The sequence below is a fragment of the Nelumbo lutea genome, chromosome 5 (assembly GCF_056320005.1).
Source record: "Nelumbo lutea isolate HS-2025 chromosome 5, American lotus-T2T, whole genome shotgun sequence".
NCBI classification, from domain to species: domain Eukaryota; kingdom Viridiplantae; phylum Streptophyta; class Magnoliopsida; order Proteales; family Nelumbonaceae; genus Nelumbo; species Nelumbo lutea.
This window is the reverse complement of record NC_142688.1, coordinates 72,686,495-72,707,499: the sequence shown is the minus strand read 5'-3', so window position 1 is coordinate 72,707,499 and position 21,005 is coordinate 72,686,495. Positions and strand designations below refer to the sequence as shown.

At 40.0% G+C, this 21,005-nt stretch overlaps 1 protein-coding gene across 11 annotated transcripts in view; it reads right to left on the bottom strand.

Annotated features, from left to right (window-relative positions):
• Positions 1–13,616: 13,616 nt before the first annotated feature.
• Positions 13,617–21,005, bottom strand: part of LOC148852885 (uncharacterized) — a 51,656-nt gene continuing 44,267 nt past the window's right edge. For 8 of the 11 annotated variants that reach the window (XM_088946680.1, XM_088946676.1, XM_088946678.1 and 5 more), the window contains exons 9-12: positions 18,934–18,982; positions 14,520–14,680; positions 14,085–14,163; positions 13,617–14,004 (exon numbers count right to left, since the gene is read on the bottom strand). In XM_088946680.1, the coding sequence (XP_088802806.1) occupies positions 14,094–14,163; positions 14,520–14,680; positions 18,934–18,982 (280 nt within the window). In that variant the 3' untranslated portion in view covers positions 13,617–14,004; positions 14,085–14,093. The remainder of the gene's footprint in view (positions 14,005–14,084; positions 14,164–14,519; positions 14,681–18,933; positions 18,983–21,005) is intronic. The other 3 variants (XM_088946685.1, XM_088946684.1, XM_088946686.1) reach the window with 1 other exon arrangement.

Here is a 21,005-nt window from a genome sequence, read left to right as displayed (position 1 = left end):
GGAGTTATTGCTCAGGCTAAGTAGCCACGAGCCCACTCGAAGTCGAAGCACATCGAGAGGAAGTACCATGTACTGCGGGAGATAGTTGGAAGAAGGGACGTCCTGATTCAGAAGGTAGCATCAGCGGAGAATGTAGCAGGCCCATTGACTAAGCCACTGACACAGAAAGTGTTTGAGAAACACGTGGAAAGTATGGGACTCCGGCTTATACCAGATTGGACCTAAGTGCAAGTGGGAGCTGTTAGACAGTGTATGCCCTTAGCTCCAATCAGAATGATGTACCTTATGACATTTATTGTAAATGAATAAAGTACATATTTGGTTCATGTTATTGTGGTGTGTTTTTGTGTAATACCCTTAAATTGGACACATATGAGACTCGTGTTAGTTTAGAATGTTCACAGTCGTTGGATAAGTCTGGGGAGATTTATCCTGCCAAGGCTGACACTGATGTGTTGCCAAGCTGGTTGGGGCAGCCTGTCTCAACTGCCAAGGTGAGATCCGAGGTACATGCAGTGTAGGTTTACTTGAAACCTTGAACCGGACTAGATTTCCAGTATTGCCTTGGAACTTGGATATTGTTGGGCAAAACTAGAAAGTTACACCTGACCCCTAGACTCGATTATGATACTGCACTAAATGTCGGATTGTGTTGTCTTTGATATGTCAATCAGTGAGATCCTTAGAGGGGGTCAAAACCTATGTATGTTGGGACAGTCTGAGAATTCATCTTAGTGGGTGATCATAATGGCAGGATCAGCCCCTTTGTCAAACAAAGGTAATGATCGGGGATGCACTCTCTCTGATGGAAAGCAAGACTGTTGGCAGCCGATTTCAATCATTGAAATTTGTTTTGCAAAATATATTTATATATGGATATACATATATGTATTATGGTTTCAAAATGTTTGCAAAAATGATTTAATTCCTGGGATCCATGTGAGTAGAGAGTAAAACACTGTTCCTTGCAGCCGAGGGAGAGGTCCTCTCTTGTCGGGCAGTGTTTGATCATTATGGGCTGAGATGTTAAGTGTAAGTTCATTGATGGCAATACCTGATGGGCTAATCTTGCATCTGCCCACAGTCCTTAGGTTTTTATAAGGTGGCTTGGCTCAGGGACCACTTAGTGTAAGTGTTGGGCCCGTTAAGAGCCCATGGTGATGGGCTCAGGGGTTCACTACCCATAATAGTGAATTCGGCCAGGCCTTGTAACAGAGGTTAGGCTGAACCCATGTGGCTGATGTGTAGATCAATGTTTGGGTACCACGCCATACAAAGAAGCCCAACTGGGCAGTCGTTTGGAAGGTTAATGAGCACATGGACTTATTAGGCCTATAGCCCATTTCGAACTGGTCTAATTTGATTAGTTAAAAAAGGGGGCGGATCTGGGATTTGGATTAGTAGATAGGATAGGGAGTTATCACTATCCACTCAGAGAGTCTAGATCCAAATAGAGATTTGGATCTAGAAAGCTTCTAATGAGATTAGGAGAGTTGGTCTAATCTGCATATGAGATAAGGGTTTATCCTTATCTCTTAAAGAAAACTCTTGATCCAAATACAGATTTGGATTAGGAAACTCCTAATGAGATTAGGAGCTCTCTTTAAGGCTATAAAAGGAGGAGTAGGGCGAACCTCCAGAGATTTCAATCAAATCATCAGATCCTACACCACAGAGAGAGAAGATAGCAAAAGTGTGATTGCACCATCTTCTCCCTGCGTCCTCCTTCTACTGTCGCCATTGCCAGTTCAATCTCCATTCTTGTAGGAGCGATCAAGAAAGGTTCTTGATATCAGTCTTTGGAGAAAGGCTGATCTAAAGTCATGCTCACAGCCTCCATCGAATTCTTGCTAAAGGATTCGGTTCTTGGGAAGAACACTGTTGATTCTGCTCCACCCTACACTATGTCATCTTCAGTGGGAGCAGTCTTTGGAGATTTCTTTGGACGTGAACACCTTCATTGGGAGTTACTACTACTCTGTATCAGGTATATCTCTCTCCTACCTTTTGGTTTCAGATCTGGTTCGGTTCTTGGTTCAAGATTGATCATTGAAAATGCAGATTTTCCAAAACAGGGAATGTGATTCACAGATGGGGAGAGAGAAATTTTTGAAATTTCACCCAACCTACCTGCAGGGTTCGGCCATCCATATGATGGATCGCTGATCCCTTCAAACAGATATTGATAGAAAGGTTGTGGGGGGAAATGTTGTGCTAAAACTGGATATGGCAGAAGCCTACGACTGACTGAATTGGGACTTCCTCTTCAAAGTCCTGAGACGGTTCAATTTTAGTGAACATTGGATTGATCTAATTAGAAAAATGGTTGTGAATTTCTGGTTTTCAGTTCTTTGGAATGGAGGAGTTAGAGGGTTTTTTTAGTCCACCAGAGGCTTGCAGCAAGGGGTCCCCCTTTCGTTGTATTTGTTTATCATTGCAAAGGAGGTACTCAGCAGAAACTTGTCCAAGCTGGGCATACAGTATCTTGCAAATGCTTATGTGACTCATAGGGGATGCCCTCCTATCACCCATAGTCTCTATGCTGATGACACAATTATCTTCACAAGAGGGTCCAAGCAGATGTTAGACAAAGTAATGTCAATAATCCGAAGGTACGAACAATGTTCGGGTTAATTGGTTAACAAGGCGAAGAGCTTTTTTTCACTTCAACAGAAGCCTTTCACAGGAGAATCCAAATCATAACTTCAATCATGGGCTACGTACATAAGTCTCTTCCCTTCACCTTCCTTGGGATCCCCATTGGTAAGGGACGAGTGAAAGCAAAGAAGCATTTGATGGGATTGTGCATAAAGTGGCAACTAAAATTTTTGGCTGGAAAGGGAAAATGATTTCAGCTAGAGGTATGTTGGTCCTAATTAGACATGTGTTGAGTAGTATTCCGATATACTTGATGTCACCAGTTGCAACTCCCAAGAAGATTATCAAATGCTTGGATCAGTTGACGAAATGATTCATTTGGTCTAATTCGGAGACAGTAGTCATCACCATTGGATAGCTTGGAGGAAATTTGTGAGACCTTTTTCTGAAGGTGGGCTGCACATTAAAATCTTATTTGATGTCCAAAAAGCACTCAGGTTGATAGCTTTGTGGCGAGTGCTGTTTCAAAATTCTTTGTGGGCTGAAGTTTTAGAGCCAAGGTGCTGAAGGGTGATCATTTCTATACAGCCATCCCTCCGTGCTATACTTCTCATACCTAGAAGGTGAACATAGAACTAAGAGGTGACTTAGTCCTCTCGAGGTGGTTAGTGGGAAGGGGAGAAATCAACTTCTGGCTGGATAGTTGGACCATGGATGGTCCTTTAATTGAGAAAGCCATTCAGCTAGATGGTCTTAATTTGCAGTTGAAAGTTTGTGATGTTGTTGATGAGGCAAGAGTTTGGAGTCTAGATCATGTTAGGGGGTTTCTTGAGGGTGGACATGTTTAGAGGTCAGGTGTGAAGCTCTCTAACAGCCAAGACAAGATAATTTGGCTTCTTGAAACGAAAGGGGAGTTCTCTATTAAAATAGCTTGGTCCTTCTACAGGGATGCTCATCCTACGATGGAATGGTACAAGGTAGTTTGGAATGCTCTAGTGCCCACCAAGATAAGCTTCTTTGTTTGGAAACTTATGGTGGGGAAGGTAGGGGTGGACTCTGATATAAAGGAGTTGGGGATCCCTTTTGTATCCAGATGTGTCTGTTGTCGTGACCACTTAGAGGAGAATGTTAATCATTTGCTGGTGCATGGCTATCTAGGTAGAAAAGTTTGGCTTTTCTTTAGCATATTGTTTGGGCTTACCTTCAGGGGTAACGAGAGTATTAAGGAGCTCCTCTCTGTTTGGTTTTCAGCAGCCTTAGAAAAATACTAATGGGATGTTATAATAGGGCTGATTGCTTGTTTTGCGGTCTAGGAAATCTGGAAGGAAAGAAACAGGTACAAAATGGAAAATAAATTCAAATGCTCTAATATGGTGATTTGGGTAATTATGCGATAGATTCATGAGGTATCCTCTTCTCTAAATCTCACCCATGGAACCTTATGCTGATTGGTAATTATGCTGATTGGTACAGGAACCTTATGCTGGTCCTAGCTTCTGAAAAGCTGGACAAAGTGGCAAAGAATCCTACCCTGGAGCGTCCGGGTGATAGGGCTTCTGAGGCCCGAAGGAGAGACTATCAAGAATGGGAGGAGAAAAACTCCCTTGCCCGGTGTTACATCATTGCCTCCTTAGACAACCCGATACAGAGGCAGTTCGATCAGATCGAACTTGCCAAAGACATATTGGACAGTCTCAGGACAATGCATGAAGAGCATAATCGTTCTACTCGACAAAAGGTCTTGAAACAATTCATGACCGCACAAATGTCCAAGGGTCAAAAAGTTCACGACCATTGTCTTCGGATGATGGGATACATCAACGAACTGGAGGCTCTTGGATCCGGGCTGGACCTTGCTACCCAGATAGATGCTATCCTTAACTCTTTGCCTCATTCCTTTAATCCGTTCATCATGAACTATAACATGAACAAGCTGAATGTCAGCTTACAAGAGCTCAGCAATATGTTGCAAAGAGCTGAAAAACTGATTAGAAAGGATGAGCCTGTAGCCATGCTTGTTGAAGCTGGCAAGACAGGCAAGAGAAAGAGGAAGGCAAAGAAGCCTCAGAAGAAAGCCACTAAGAGCAAGAAGCAGAAGAAAGACAAAGCATCGGATGCCTGTCACTTCTGCAAGAAGACCGACCACTGGAAAAAGAATTGTCCTGCCTACTTGGAATCCAAGAAAGGTAATTTCGAAACTTGTGTTATAGAAACCAATTTGTTGGTAGCTTCTGCTTCCTGGTGTATTGACTCCGGGGCTTCGACTCATGCTTGTAACTCACTGCAGGGGTTCAAGGTAAGCAGAAGGCTGAGTGAAGGAGAAGTCACACTCTTCTTAGGGACTACTGCAATTGTTGCAGCCGCGGCCATAGGAACTGTGGAATTAATTTTTTGGAGAAGGAATAATTGTACTGAAAGACTGTCTTTATGTACAAAATTTAAGGAGAAATTTGATTTCTGTCTCAAAACTGTGTGCAGATGGTTATTTTGTCTTCTTTAGTAATACGATTACTGTTAAAAGAAACAACAGATTCATCGCATACGGGGAACTGGAGAACGGTCTCTATGTTCTACATCCTTCTCTAGAAACTAACATAACCGAAACAACGTCGGCTGAAATCCCTAAGAAGAGAGCTCGTGATACAGTTAATCCCACGTGTCTGTGGCATTATCGACTTGGCCACATCGGTGTTGACCGAATCATAAGGTTGGTAAAGGATGCTCCTTTGGATTTTCTAACTGTAGTAGATCTTCCCACTTGTGAGCCTTGCCTACAAGGCAAGATGACGAAACGGCCATTTAACGGTAAGCCTAAAAGATCTACGGGCACACTTGACCTAATACATACTGATGTATGTGGTCCCCTGAGTGTTAGGACACGAAATCAACACGTGTATTTCTTCACCTTCACAGATGATTTTTCACGATACGGTTACGTGTACCTAATGAGACACAAGTCTGAATCCTTTGAAAAGTTCAAAGAGTTTAGACAAGAGGTCGAGAAACAGTTAGGGAGAGAAATTAAGGCACTTCGATCAGATCGAGGTGGCGAGTATCTCTCTGACGAATTCAGGGACTACTTAAAGGACAATGGGATAGTATCACAATTAACTCCTCTTGCTACACCACAACTTAACGGTGTTTTGGAGAGGAGGAATAGGACCTTATTGGATATGGTCCGGTCGCTTCTCATACACTCAGAGTTACCCACATCCTTTTGGGGTTACGCATTAGAGACTGCAATTTATGTGCTGAATCGGGTTCCAACCAAATCGGTTCCGAATACTCCATATGAACTTTGGACTGGAAAGAAACCAAGTGTCAGACACTTGAAGATTTGGGGTTGTCCAGCACACGTTAAGAGAACAAGTGTAGACAAGTTGGAATCCAAGACCAGTCGTTGCCTATTTGTAGGCTACCCAAAAGGCTCTGTAGGTTACCTATTCTATGACCCAAGTGAGCAGAAAGTGTTCTGCAGTCGTAATGCGCAATTCTTGGAAACCGACTATATCTTGGACACCCATCGTCAGAAAGTTGTTCTTGATGAGGAGAGCTCAGGAGCAGTGGGAGATGTCCCACAAGTTCCAGGTAGTGACCAACCTAGAAGATCCACTCGGGTATCCAGGCCACCAGTCCGTTATGGTTATGACCAGGATATTTACCTGGTGGAAACCTTGACTAGTGAGGAGGATCCCGTGACTTACACGGAAGCTATGTTGGACATAGATTCTCAGAAGTGGGTGGAGGCCATGAGAGCAGAGATGGACTCAATGGAGACCAATGGAGTCTGGACTCTAGTAGATCCGTCCTCCGGGGTAAAAGCAATCGGTTGCAAATGGATTTACAAGAGGAAGAAGGGCCCCGATGGTAAAGTTGAGACCTTCAAGGCTCGTCTGGTGGAGAATGGGTACACTCAGAAAGAGGGCATCGATTATGAGGAAACCTTTTCGCCTGTGGCCATGCTTAAATCCATTAGGATCATTCTAGCTGTAGCAGCATACCATGATTATGAGATTTGGCAAATGGATGTCAAAACTGCATTCCTGAATGGAGATCTTACTGAAGATATCTATATGCAGCAGCCGCAAGGCTTCATTGCTGCAGGTCAGGAAAACATGGTATGTAAACTTAATAGATCCATTTATGGACTTAAGGAAGCTTCTAGAAGTTGGAACATCCGTTTTGACTCTGCCGTCAAATCGTTTGACTTCGAGCAGAATCCGGATGAACCCTGTGTTTTACAGGAAGTACGGTGGAGATAAGGTTACCTTCTTGGTTCTGTATGTAGATGACATTCTACTCATTGGGAATGATGTAGGTATGTTAACTACGGTGAAAGTATGGTTATCACAGCAATTCTCCATGAAAGATCTTGGAGAAGCCTCCTATATACTGGGTCTTCGACTCTATAGAGATAGATCGAAGCGGATAATAGGATTATCCCAATCTGCCTACATTGACAAAATAGTCAAAAGATACAACATGGAAAACTCCAAGAAAGGAAATGTTCCTTTCAGGCACGGAGTCACTCTCTCCAAGAAGATGTCTCCCAAGACTTCTGAGGAGATTGATGGCATGAAAGACGTTCCCTATGCCTCTGCCGTAGGGAGCATCATGTATGCCATGCTGTGCACTCGTCCTGACATAGCTCAGGCAGTGAGTGTAGTAAGCAGATTTCAGGCCAACCCAGGGCAGGAGCATTGGACTGCTGTGAAAAACATACTTAAGTACCTTTGAAGGACAAAAGAGTTTTGTCTAGTATTCGACGGTAGCTCACTACAGATCCAAGGGTATATAGATGTCGATTTCCAGTCAGACCCAAATGATAGAAAGTCTACATCTGGATATGTTTTCACGATAGGATCGTGTGCTGTTTGCTGGAAAAGCAGCAAACAGGGGTCCACTGCAGACTCCACGACCGAGGCCGAGTACATTGCCGCAAGTGAGGCTGCCAAAGAAGCCGTATGGATGAAGAAGTTCATTCATGAGTTGGGAGTAGTTCCGTCCAACACATCACCCATCCCATTGTTGTGTGACAACAATGGAGCCATTGTTTAGGCTAAGGAGCCACGAGCCCACTCGAAGTCGAAGCACATCGAGAGGAAGTACCACGTACTGCGGGAGATTGTTGGTAGAGGGGACGTCCTGATTCAGAAGGTAGCGTCATCGGATAATGTAGCAGACCCATTGACAAAGCCACTATCACAGAAAGTGTTTGAGAAACACGTGGAAAGCATGGGACTCCGGCTAGTACCTGATTGGACCTAAGTGCAAGTGGGAGCTGTTAGACAGTTTTGTATGCCCTTAGCTTCAATCAAAATTGATGTACTTTATGAGTTTATTGTAAATGAATAAAAGTACATATTTGATTCATGTTCCCTTGGTATGTTTCTGTGTATTACCCTTAAACTGGACACTTATTGAGACTCGTGTTAGTTTTGAATGTTCACAGCAAGTGGGTCGATCTGGGGAGACCTATCCTGACAAGGCTGACACTGTGGTGCCACCAAGTCGGTTGGGGTGGCTTGCCTCAACTACCGAGGTGAGACCCTAGGAACATACAGTGTGGGATTAACTAAATCTTTAAACTAGACCAGATTTCCAGTATTGCCCTGGACCTTGGAGATTGATGGGCAAAACTGAAAAGTTACACTCGACCCCTAGACTCGATTATGATACTGCACTAGGTGTCGGATCGGGCTGTCTTTGATGTACCAATCAGTGAGATCCTTAGCGGGGGTCAAAACCTGGGTATGTTGGGACAATCCGAGAATTCATCTGAGTGGGTGATCATAGTGACAAGATAAGCCCCTTTGTCGGACAAAGGTAATGATCGGGGATGCACTCTCTCTGTTGGAAACCAAGACTGCCGGCAGCCGATTTCAACCGTTGAAATTTGTTTTGAAAAATATATTTTATATGAGATATAAAAGTATATATATTATGGTTTCTAAAATGTTTGCAAAAGGGTTTTAATTCCCGGGATCCATATAAGTGGAGAGTGCAACACTGTTCCTTGCAGCCGAGGGAGAGGTCCTCTCTTGTCGGGCAGTGTATGTTCATTATGGGCTGAGAGGTTAAGTGTAAGACCATTGAGGATAATACCTGATGGGCTAATCTTGCATCTGCCCACAGTCCCTAGGTGTTACAAGATGGCTTGGCCCAGGGACCACTTAGGGTAAGTGTTGGGCCCATAGAGCCCATTTGATGGGTTTCAGGGGGTGCACTGTCTTTAACAGTGTATTCGACCAGGCTTTGTAACAAAGGCTGGGCCGAACCCATGTGGCTGATGTGTAGATCAATGCTTGGGTCCCACGCTATACAAGGAAGCCCAACTGGGCAGCAGTTAGGAAGGTTAAGTGAGCACATAAGCTTAATGGGTCTAAAGCCCATTTCGAACTGGGCTATTAATTTAGTTAATTAAAGGGGCGAATTCTGAGATGGATTAGCAGTTAGGATAGGGTCTTAATCCTATCCACTCAGAGAGTCCAGATCTGAATGTGATTCAGATCTAGAAACCTCCTAATAAGATTAGGATAAAGCTAATCTAATCTGCAGATAAGATAAGGGTTTATCCTTATCACTAGAAGAGAAGGCTGATCCAAATATGATTTGGATAAGCACCTCCTAATGGGATTAGGAGCTGATCTTTTCAAGTTAACAAAAAAAAAGAAGGAGGGGGCGGCAGCCTTGAGAGAGAGACCAAGAAACACATCAGATCCTCTTTAGTGCTGAAATTAAGAAGAGAGAATTCTGCACCCTACGAATACTCTCTTGCCGCCTCCCTGCTCTTGCCGCCCTGTTTGCCAGTTCGATCTCCAGCTGTGGGAGAAGTCAAGATTGGATCTTGACATCAATTCTTTGAGAAATGATTGAAAAGGGAGTTGTGCTCACGTTCCATCCTACTGTTTTTTGCGAAGGACAGAGTTCTTGGGGAAGAACACTGCTGATTCTACTCCATCCTGCACTGCGCCATTTTCAGTGGGAGTAGTCTTTGGATCCTTCCTTGGGCGTGAGCACCTTCGTTGGGAGATATTGCTTCTCCGTATCAGGTATCATTCTCTTCCATTCTTTTTGGTTCAGATCTGGTTCAGTTTAAGGTTCAAGATTTATCCTTGAAAATATGATTTTCTAAATAGGGAATGTGATTCCCAGTTGAAGGGAGAAAAAAATTTTTGAAATTCGCCCCTTATTCTGCAATCTTTGGGCGTCCATGTGATGGATCTCTCAACCCTTCAAGCCTTTGTTACAAGGGCTGGCCGAATACACCGTTATGGACAATGCACCCCCGGAAATCCATCAGATGGGCTCTATGGGCCCAACACTTACCCTAAGTGGTCTCTGGACCAAGCCACCTTGTAACACCCAGGGACTGTGGGCATATGCAAGATTAGTCCATCAGGTATTATTCTCAATGGTCTTACACTTAACCTCTCAGCCCATAATGATCATACATTGCCCGACAAGAGAGGACCTCTCCCTCGGCTGCAAGGGACAGTGTCACACTCTCTCAACTATGTATCCCGGGAATTAAAACCTTTTACAAATCATTTCGAAACCATAATTTATATACTTTTATATCTAATATAAAATATATTTTGCAGAACAAATCTCAACGATTGAATGGACTGATGGACTGATCATGTCACTATGATTACCTTGGTTTCCATCAGTGAGAGTGCATCCCCGATCATTACCTTTGTCCGACAAATGGACTGATCATGTCACTATGATCACCAACTCAGATGAATTCTCAGACTGTCCCAACATACCCAGGTTTTGACCCCCGCTAAGGATCTCACTGATTGGTACATCAAAGATAGCCCAATCTGACTCCTAGTGCAATGTCATAATCGAGTCTAGGGGTCGGGTGTAACTTTCAAGTTTTGCCCATCAATCTCCAAGGTTCAGGGCAATACTTAAAATCTGATCCAGTTCAAAGATTCAATTAATCCCACACTATATGTGCCTAGGGTCTCACCCCGGTAGTTGAGACAAGCCACCTCAACCGACTTGGTGGCACCACAGTGTCAGCCTTGTTAGGATATGTCTCCCCAGACCGACCCACTAGCTATGAACATTCTAAACTAACACGAGTCTCATTAAGTATCCAGTTTAAGGGTATTACACAGAAACATACCAAGGGAACATGAATCAAATATGCACTTTTATTCATTTACAATAAACTCATAAAGTACATCATTTTGATTGAAGCTAAGGGCATACAAAACTGTCTAACAGTCTCAGGTTCAGGAGCTTAGAAATAGATAAGACTTCTTTGTGTCCATATTTATAGAGAGGGTAACCAACCGGCGGATGCTCTTGCGAAACTTGGTTGCTTAGAGTCTCAAAAAATTGTTTATGATTGCACAGATACACTTCCTTCACACGTACAACACTTGATTATAGCAGATGGTTTAGGTCTTCCTTTTTTGGGAATTCGTTGATTTTAGGTTGCCTGGATGCTTAATGTTTATATGAGCTAGTCTCCCTTTTATATAGAGCGAGGGGTAAGGTTTCACGTCCCCCCTCCACAGTTTTCTACATATTAATAAAATTTCGGTGGGCACCCCTCCACCGGGAGTAAATTTTGGGGCTCAAAAAAAACAAAGAATTACAAGATACGTCCCATCTAGCTCACAATTTGCAAATATCTTCACCAAACCCTTTTAAGCCCAAGACATTCTTCAACAATTTGTTCAAGCTAGAAGTTCAAGCACCAATAATGGGGTTTGATAGAAGAGGCAACAATGGAGTTTACGGGGGATTGTAAGAGATCAAGGGCAATAAGCTCAATATTCTTGAGGCCTTGATGGAAGATGCAACAATAGAGTTTCCTATTGGGAAACTTAATTTCTTTCCCGTTACTTCTTTCTATTGTAATTGTAGTTCTAATAGACATTGAATTGTGCTTCTTATTGTATCAAGGACAGCCATCCCTCTCTTTTATTTAATACAATTAATTCTTGTGAGTCATGACATTGGACTCACACGCTCTCTCTCCTACTCTCTTTCTTAAACTTCATTACATAGGTCAATTAATTGCTATTGAATATTTGTCCTAACTTTTTTGAAGTTGTTTATTAACATTTTGGACTATCAACATATCCAATTTTACCAATAGTCAAAACTTGTTAGATATATGAATTTTACCCCCAATACTGGAAAAAAATCTAATAATTATAAAAAGTAGTTTTTATATGTTTTAAATGATTTTCATTGCATAAAAGAACTATAAGATGGATATATCAATGATCAATCAAACTCATTGATCTAACAATACTTTATGCGAAATGATTTTTTTCTTAATTTTTTAGGAAAAATCCCAAAATTAATAAAACAACTAATTTTGTATATTCTAAATGATTTTAATGGCAAGTAACAACTATAAGATGAATCCATCAATTATCTTTCAAACTCAAAGATCTAACAACAATTTAATGTATCTTGTACTAAATTTTTTGTAGGTTGGAAGATCACACATTGTTTGGCATATTATCAATGAAACTATCCTATATCTATATTGTTGATTTGATTGTAATGCATCATTTCATGTAAACTATTGAAGTGTGCATTTCTACAGTATTTAAACTTAGTATTATTGATGTATTTGTGGGATTTGTAATAATTTCCCCAATGCATCCAAGTGTATCTATATCTTTCCATTATATCAATGTATATCCAAAGCATGTAGTGATGCACATCCATGTCCAATCTTGCAATATTATTTTTTGAACCACGAAGCCCAAGCTTACATACTTAAGCCCCTTGCCTTAGCTCCCCACCTGGAATGGTCAAGCCAGCAAATAGCTATAACCAGATCCTACCTATCAAGGCTGCTACAGTTGATCATTAAAAACAGAAAAACTGAAAAGCCAAACCGAACTAACAAGACTGAATTGAAAATTCAAGTTAACCGAACTAATTAGTTCGATATTTTTGAAAAATTGAAGACATCAGTTCACTTTTGGTTAACCAATATAAAACCAACATATGTTTATATATACTATATATATTTTCACATATATCTTTAATATATAATATGTAATATATTATTTATAATATAAAATTTTATATGTATTTCTAAAATTCTAATTTCTTTATTATATATTTATATCTTTATTTTAATATATATTATACAAATAAAAAACCAAAATACCGATGAACCAAATCAACTATTTACCAAACCAATTAACCAGTTAACTGATCGGCTTTTATTCAATTTCAGTCACCAATTTTCCAAAAAATGGTACCATCGGTTCGGTTTAGAAAGAGGCCCATAATTCGGTTAACTGAACCATCAGCACCCTAAAGACTATGCCCATGTTCAAATCACCTTGATGCCCCCACAAGAGTGACAATCTCACGCTATCGAGCCCAACAAGCTTACAATATGATATGCAATACATGTATGTAGAAAATTTGACCAAACCAGCCAGTCGAATCGATTAAACCATTGAAATAACTAGATCCAGTGAAAACCAACTGACCTACTAGTTTAACCAAAAATCAGATGAGCCGATCCCAATTTCATGAAACATTTCAGGTTATTAAGTAATTGAAATTTGAAACGTGTACAATAGTATTTGAAGCCATGAGTTCTTGCTTTCAAGTATTACTTAATTACCACTGGTCCATCTCTTTATTTGTGTCAATTAATGACTATTGTATATGTTATTTTATTAAGAAAATGTAAATTAAGAAACTTAAACATTGGTAATATATTTAGTATCTGTGACTTGTAACATATATACGTATATGCCACATCATCACGATTCAACATTGTGCAAAACCAATATTTTGAACATTGCTTAGAAGCGCATGTTAACAAATGGTCTTTGTCTTCAAAGATCAGCCCCCAAAAGCTCAGTAGGACTTTTGATCAATTGAGCTTTTGAAAAATCTTTAGAAAGACTTGGCAAACACCACTAAGATATACTTATATATCTTAATTCAGAAAATCAACATAATTAATTCAATATATAAATCAATTATTAAATTTGTTAATAGGCATGAACTAAGAAGAGAAAATGTCAATTAAAATATTGAATTTAACAAACAATTAAAATATATAGTACAAAGAGAATTTTACCGAAAAAAAAGTACAAAGAGAATAAGCAGTAGTGTTATTGCAACGACGAACATGTTGAAAAAGACACCAAAGGAATGATTCAAAGAAGTTTCCCTTGCGTCCAAAATAGTTGCTTGAATTTGCCATGAAAACAATTTATCATCAAACTTCATGTAATCGATGACACTAAGGCAATCACCGAAAACACTAATCTTATATCCATTGACCTCTTTTCAAACCATTAGCCTTAACTATTACAGATTTTTTGAAGCCAATCCTTCTTACAATTCCCTCACCTCTATTTGTCAGCCTTCCGACAAACAGAAGTGTATAAACTGAAAAGCAAACAGTAAGGCATTAATTGGGTTTTCCAGTAATAAACAAATGTGCAGCTGGGGGTGGGGGTATTACTTACCTCAAAATGTTAAATGATTATCTTTCTGAGGGTATTCACGTACGTGTAACTGGAGAATGAGACAAACAGTTTCCGAAACCTACAGAATCACAAAAGAAGAGAATATTAAAAGGATCAAAGAAACAACTCTGACAAGATATATGGGCTATGCCCTATCAAAGGAAAGGCCCCAGAAACTGAATGATCCAGAATGTCAACTTGCTGACCCATGTATATGGTTAGGAGTGCAGGTTGGGTAACTGATTTGAAGAACTTACACAGGTCCAGGCCCATTCAAATTCTAACAAACCATCCCAAGTTGCACCCTTAGCTATGGTTCATTCGCTAGCCCCCTGCATTAGCTTTTTCATGTTTGCCTAATGAAATATTTCTTTACCAACTTTAACAGACAAGGGCATTTTCACAAAGTACAAGTTGAAAGAAAGGTACGCATACCAGATCCATTGACTCTCATGCTGTGACATTACAAGGAAGCTTTTACAAGGGTTCTCATTAAGCAAGCAATGCATTTGTCCTCTTTGGTAATAGTGGGCATATAGGACTGACAACCACAAATCCACTGGTCCACTGTACTTTCGAATTATGCTTGTACTAAGCTGGAAGAAAGAAACACTAAACATCATAATAAATATTGACCCAGCCATCAAATATCTCCGGGCAAAAGCTGTTAGTAGAAGGAATAAAAAGATTTGTACAATAACTGGAAGACAGAAAATTAAATGTGCAAGGGTTTTTTGAAAATTTTCCATTTTTCTAATAAATTTTCAGTATACTTGATCTTGAGAAGGGCGGACTGGATACAGACCTAATCTCTTTTTTCTTTCTTTTTTTTTCCTTTTTCTTTTTTTGTGGGGGTGGCACAAAGTGGTTATTCTCAAGCTCAAACCTGCAGTATCATGCTTGTCTACGTCAGCCAAGCTTTTACCATTACATGAAGCAGTGGCTTCCGTGAACAACGTCCTAACCTATATTATTCCTTTTCTTACGTTTGTAATGAATAAATGAAGTTTTGAAACCACTGGTTACTCGAGTTGTTTGATGAAATTACATCTAGGAGTGATTCCTAGATCTTCAAATGCAATTCCGAGATAAGCAATAGTTCTAGGGCTTTCACAGAAAACTGATTATGGGGTTCAATACAACTCCCACTTCTTTTATACTTTATGAAATGAATGAGCAGCTATATATCCGCCCCTTATTAAATGAATGTGTGATGTCCTCCAGGCCACGCTACATCCCCGTGAAGCACTCAAAGACAAGTATGGTCCATAGCGCACCAAGTACCCATGCCGCAACCGTCTGTTAATTTGCATAAGATTGCATTGCTTAACCCATCCATGACAAGTAATAAACAGAACAAGGAATATAAGCTTCTGTACACATCTCTAAGTAAGAACAAAAACCACATTGCCATTATTGAAAGAGATTAATAATGACGTCTTTACAAGTTGGGAACCACAAAGTTTTTTACAAAATAAAGTAACGACCATAAGTACAAAACTGCAATTTCACATAAACGTTTTGTCCCTAGCACTGATGAGCGAGGCATATCCTACAGCAGCAATGGACACCTCTACCAACAGCAGCTGCTTCTCCAACTCGACAGCACTTCCCACACTGATAGGCGAGGAGGTAACCAAAGAAGTGCATTAACTGCACTACCCTGTGATGCATGAGCCACACCTTAAAGCCCATCATCTTGTAGACATCACACATCTTCATCCATTGTGCAAACACTACCTAGCTAAGCTCCACAAGCTTAGCTGTCACACAGTGTATGCCCTTAACTCCAATCAGTTTGATGTACAGATGCATTTATTGTAAATGAATAAAAGTACATTATTGTTTCATGTTGTCATTGGTATGTTTCTGTGAAATTACCCCTTAAACTGGACAATGGACACATCTTCATCCATTCTGCAAACACTACCTAGCTAAGCTCCACAAGCTTAGCTGTCACACAGTGTATGCCCTTAACTCCAATCAGTTTGATGTACAGATGCATTTATTGTAAATGAATAAAAGTACATTATTGTTTCATGTTGTCATTGGTATGTTTCTGTGAAATTACCCCTTAAACTGGACACTTAAGAGACTCGTGTTAGTTTAGAATGTTCTCAGCCGTTGGATAGACTTGGGGAGTATCCTGCCAAGGCTGATACTTATGTGCTGCCAAAGAAGTTGGGGCAGCTTGTCTTAGCTGCCAAAGTTGGACCCAAAGCACATGTAGTGAATGTTTGACTGAAACACCGAACCCGAACCATTTTCCAATTATACCCTGGACCTTGGAGACTAATGTGCAAAACTAGAAAGTTACACATAACCCCTAGATTTGATTATGGTACTGCACTGGGTGTTGGATTGGGTTGTCTTTGATATGCCAATCAATGAAATCCTTTGGGGGTCAAAACCTGGGTATGTTGGGGCAGTCTGAGAATTCACTTAAGTGTATGATCATAGTGATAGGATCGGCCCCTTTGTCGAACAAAGTGAATGATCGGGACTACACTCTCTCTGATGGAAACCTAAGCTACCAGCATTGGATTTCAATCGTGCTTGAGATTTGTTTTGCAAAATATATATTTAATTCTTGGGACCCATCTGTGTAGAGAGTGACATTGCACCTTGCAGTCAGGGGAGAGGTAACAAAAATGCTTGTTGGGCCTTGCAACGATGCCCAAGCCCAAACTTCTCTTTACAATTGTAACATAACCCCTTCTCCCTTCTAGCTTGCATCTTGGCCCATGTCAGCCTCTTAAAGGGAATATTAGGCCCAACTTGATTGCCGTTGTGATTTCCCCAGAAGCCCATCCTATTAAACAACTCCGACCGGGTCTCTATTAACCGATACACCCAACTGGTCCAGCCTCCTTACACGGTTCAACTTCTCATCCTATAGCTAGGCTAACCCGACTGCAGCCATCACCGTACCCGGTTGCATGGCCTTCACTTCCAACCTAATCTCTTCCTTCAACCCCCTAACAAAACAGCTAACTAAGGCCTTCTCTGACCACCCTGAATGCGGGTAGTTAAGCGTTCAAACTCCATCTAATACTCCCTCACCAATCCAAATTGCCTGAGTTTTGACAATGTCTCATCATAGTCCATGAACCTTGATGCCCAAATCGAGTTGTGACTGGATCAGTCAAGTCAAGCCAAGGGCACCCTATCCAGCCCACGTACTTCATTGTAATCAAAATATCGCTCAGCTCGAAAAATCCAGGGGACTGGATCATCACCGCTTACCAATCATCGCTCTCGATTAATGGTCACCATTTGCACTCGACCCTTCTCGCTCACTTTCCCTGTTTCTGCCCCGAAACATTTGATCCACCTTAGATAGCACCGCCGACAAGGCTTCTTTGATGTCCTTTAGGTTAGTGTTCACCTTTTTAAGGTCATCTTCCACTTGATTTACCTTCGTCTCCATCGTTGAGGCTCGGGAGTTAGCCATGAAACCTGGCTCTAATACTTGATGATAGGTTACTGCCTATCATAGAGTTCCTTCGAGGGGAACCGACCTCTAAAGAAGAAGACAGAAAATTGAAAGGGTTTTTTTGATGCCTTTATTATATGATCAATAGAGTTCATATATATGGCTCAATTTACTACAGGTGCTCTACTCCAGTTGTTACATGGGATTATCTTGCGCTTGGAATCATTCCAGGGAAGGTGTTGCATGTGCTCTACGACTATAGACCTGTTTAATGGTGGGTAAGTCGCATGTGATAGGTGAGTAACCAGTGGTTGTAGTCGTGGTCTGAATGAGTCCTAACACTATAGCTATAAGGGTGCCCACATGAGAGTCTTAGGAAGCAAGAAAATCCTGATCCCAAGAGATTCTCATTATACATGTGGAAAAACCCTAGAGGAGCTTGCCCGTTATGAATGTGGTGAATTAGAACCGACTTTCTAAGACAAGAAAGTTCCCTCTCGTCATTTTCTTGTCTCCCTTTATAGCCTCACCCACTCATCTATAAACAGGAGAGCCCCAAAAACCTCCACACGAGATTGTCTCGAGAGCATTGAGAAAATCATTACCTTCCTACTTCCCTTGCTAACATCCTTATATCCCTCTCACCGAGACCTTTTCTTTTCCCCACATGTTCCTAGTCATCCTCTGTCTTTCAAGCAGACCAATCACTCTTGCCTTACCACCATACTTAGATGCTTTAAAAAATATCTTGGACAAAAGGATTTTGTTCTCCAAACATGGGCATTTCAAAGTGAAAGTATATGCAGGTGCTGATTAGACAAGTTTAATGATTGATAGGCAACCTACATTGCACATGGAGAATTAAAATACAAACTATTATGGCAAGGTCAAATTTAAAGATGGAATATAGAGTAATGTTTCATGGTATTCTTGTAGTTTGGTGGTTGACAAACCTGTTAGAAGAGTTGGCTTTTCCAATTTCTAGCACCATGTTACTATGACAATAGGAAAACTACTAGCGTTGCCTGTAACTCCATTCAGCACAAAAGCAGTTGACTGAAATATTCACTAAAGATTGTAAATAGCTGATGACATGATCTGTGTAGTAAAGTTGGGTATGTATGATATATATATATATCCACTTTAAGGGGAGTGTTGTAATACTTAATGCACTAGCAGCAGGGACATTCTTGTCCTTTTGCTGAGATTTACATTATTAATTTACTATAAATAAGAGACTGGGTGCCACCATTCATAACATTCTCTCTAGTCTTAGAGAAACAAAATAAATCTCAGATGAAAAAAAAAATGAATAAGATTTTTTACTTGGATACAAAAACGCATTCATTAGAATACCAAGGAAAAAGAGAAATGAAAAACTCAACTGATAGAAGAAAGTAAAAGAAAACATACAAGTTCCCAAGCTTCAATGTCTCTATGCGGTCTTTCATATAAGGCCCTACTGTTCATCAAATTTTCCAGAATAACATAAATATCAAAGAATACCATCAGAACATTATAAATTACCAACTAGTCATTGTACAACTAGAAATTTTAAACATACCATGAATGGACTAATCAAATTCATAGCAGAATCTCACAGAAAACATCTAAAAATTGTTGATAAAAAAAAAAAAAAAAAGAACTCCTAAATCTGTTTCAACATACATAGACTAAAGTGCAAGTCTGTCATATATGACCCAGAAAAGATCTTTAAAGTAAGGAATATCCGGAAAGTAATTGAGCTTGATCTTATCTTCAAGTCAGATGGATTATTCCACATTGCCCAAGCTTGGCATATCACCTTCCATGATCTTTATTTCTAAATCATCACTGTCTTCAACTTTCTCATTCTTGGTTTATAAGTTAGGTTTTTTTTACTGATATTGATCAAATTATCTTTTTGGTAAATTTTCCGTATTGCTCATCAACACAAATGCTTCAATCTAAAACCCAACACAAGCCCTCAACTTTGTTAATAGTCTCATGTTTATGTATTCAGGGTGGTTTTGTATGAATATTTACATAACTGTAGATTTTATGGTCATCTCTCTTTCCTAGAATTTGTGCAAGTATTGATTGACCATGGACATCTCTCTTTCCTAGAATTTTGCATTGTCTAACAGTAAAAGAAAATACATATTAGAATTGGTTTCTTCTGCAAACATGGACCTTTCATAGGACTTGGTTTTAGAAGATCCCTAAGAGATTCTGAAACTGAAGAGTAACAAACTTTTTGGAAGAAATAAAGGCAGTTTTATTTAGTCCAACTAAGGAGGATACAAGAATTTGGTTCCTAAATCAACATGGATGACTTATTTAGGGGTGCAACTTGGGTGTGCTCGGGTTGGGCTTTTGTCAAAATTTGAATGGACCTGGCTTGAAGGCCCAAGCCCGAAGCACTACAAAATGCTAACTCGGGCCAACCTGAGTTGCACCCCTTGACTTATTTGAGGAGGTGGGAGATTGTCATGGGATTTTCTGTTAGAAAACTGGGAAAGGGTGCTGAATGGTTAGCAACAGACCTTGGGAAAAGAAAATTAAATTTTAGCCACTTCTGTTTAGGTAATCAAGGAGTTTCTAGAATTGAAAGTGATCAGGAATGTTGAAAATTATTACCAAAAAAAAATGCTGGAAAACATTCTTCCCGGCTTTTTAGGACCTCTTGATATGGTTAATTATATTAGAGCATAAATATATTATAAATTAGATGATGCTAGGGAATGGAGTAATTAGAAATTACAAGGTTGACTTCTTTCAAGAATTGCTCATTCAGGTGAACTTCCAGAGCTGCAAATTGTTTGGCATACTTGCCTGCAAGATCTGTGGTTTAGGGCTGCAAACAGTATCTGATTGTCTGAATTCAAATTCAAATTCAATCCCATTAAGGGTGATTTTATGTTGTGTTTAAAATTTATATTGTATCTATTAGAAGAGTAGGTTTAAATGTTGTGTTTTTAATAAATTGTCATAGATTTAAGTTTCATACAAGTAATTTTCAATACATTTTGTTCATTAAATACAATACCAAAGCCATTTTTAGTTCATTTGGTTAATAATATAATATTGATCATTTTTAGTTTAATTTATTTATACTATTCAATATTCAATTGTAACCTAAATTCACATTCAAATTTGATGGATGACATCTAATTCAAATCCAAATATAAATGAAAGTAGGTATGGTTCAGTTCAGCAGTACCAATTCCCGTGTCTTCCAGCTGACTCTAAAATAACAGCAATAGTTTTTCTTATTAATAGAGTCTCAGCTTAAAGTTGCTTACCAGAAAAGGTGATGATATGCAGGGAGAAGCTAAATTTGGCAAGGTTCAGAGATCATTTCACACAAGGGATGAAAAAACAACTACATGTTCAAACATGAAAACTTCGGGAAACTGGAGTTCTAGGTAGAGCTTTGGGATGAAAATTTGAAGGATTAATGGAAATAACGAATTTAGAGCTACTTCAACAGCTGAACAACTGGA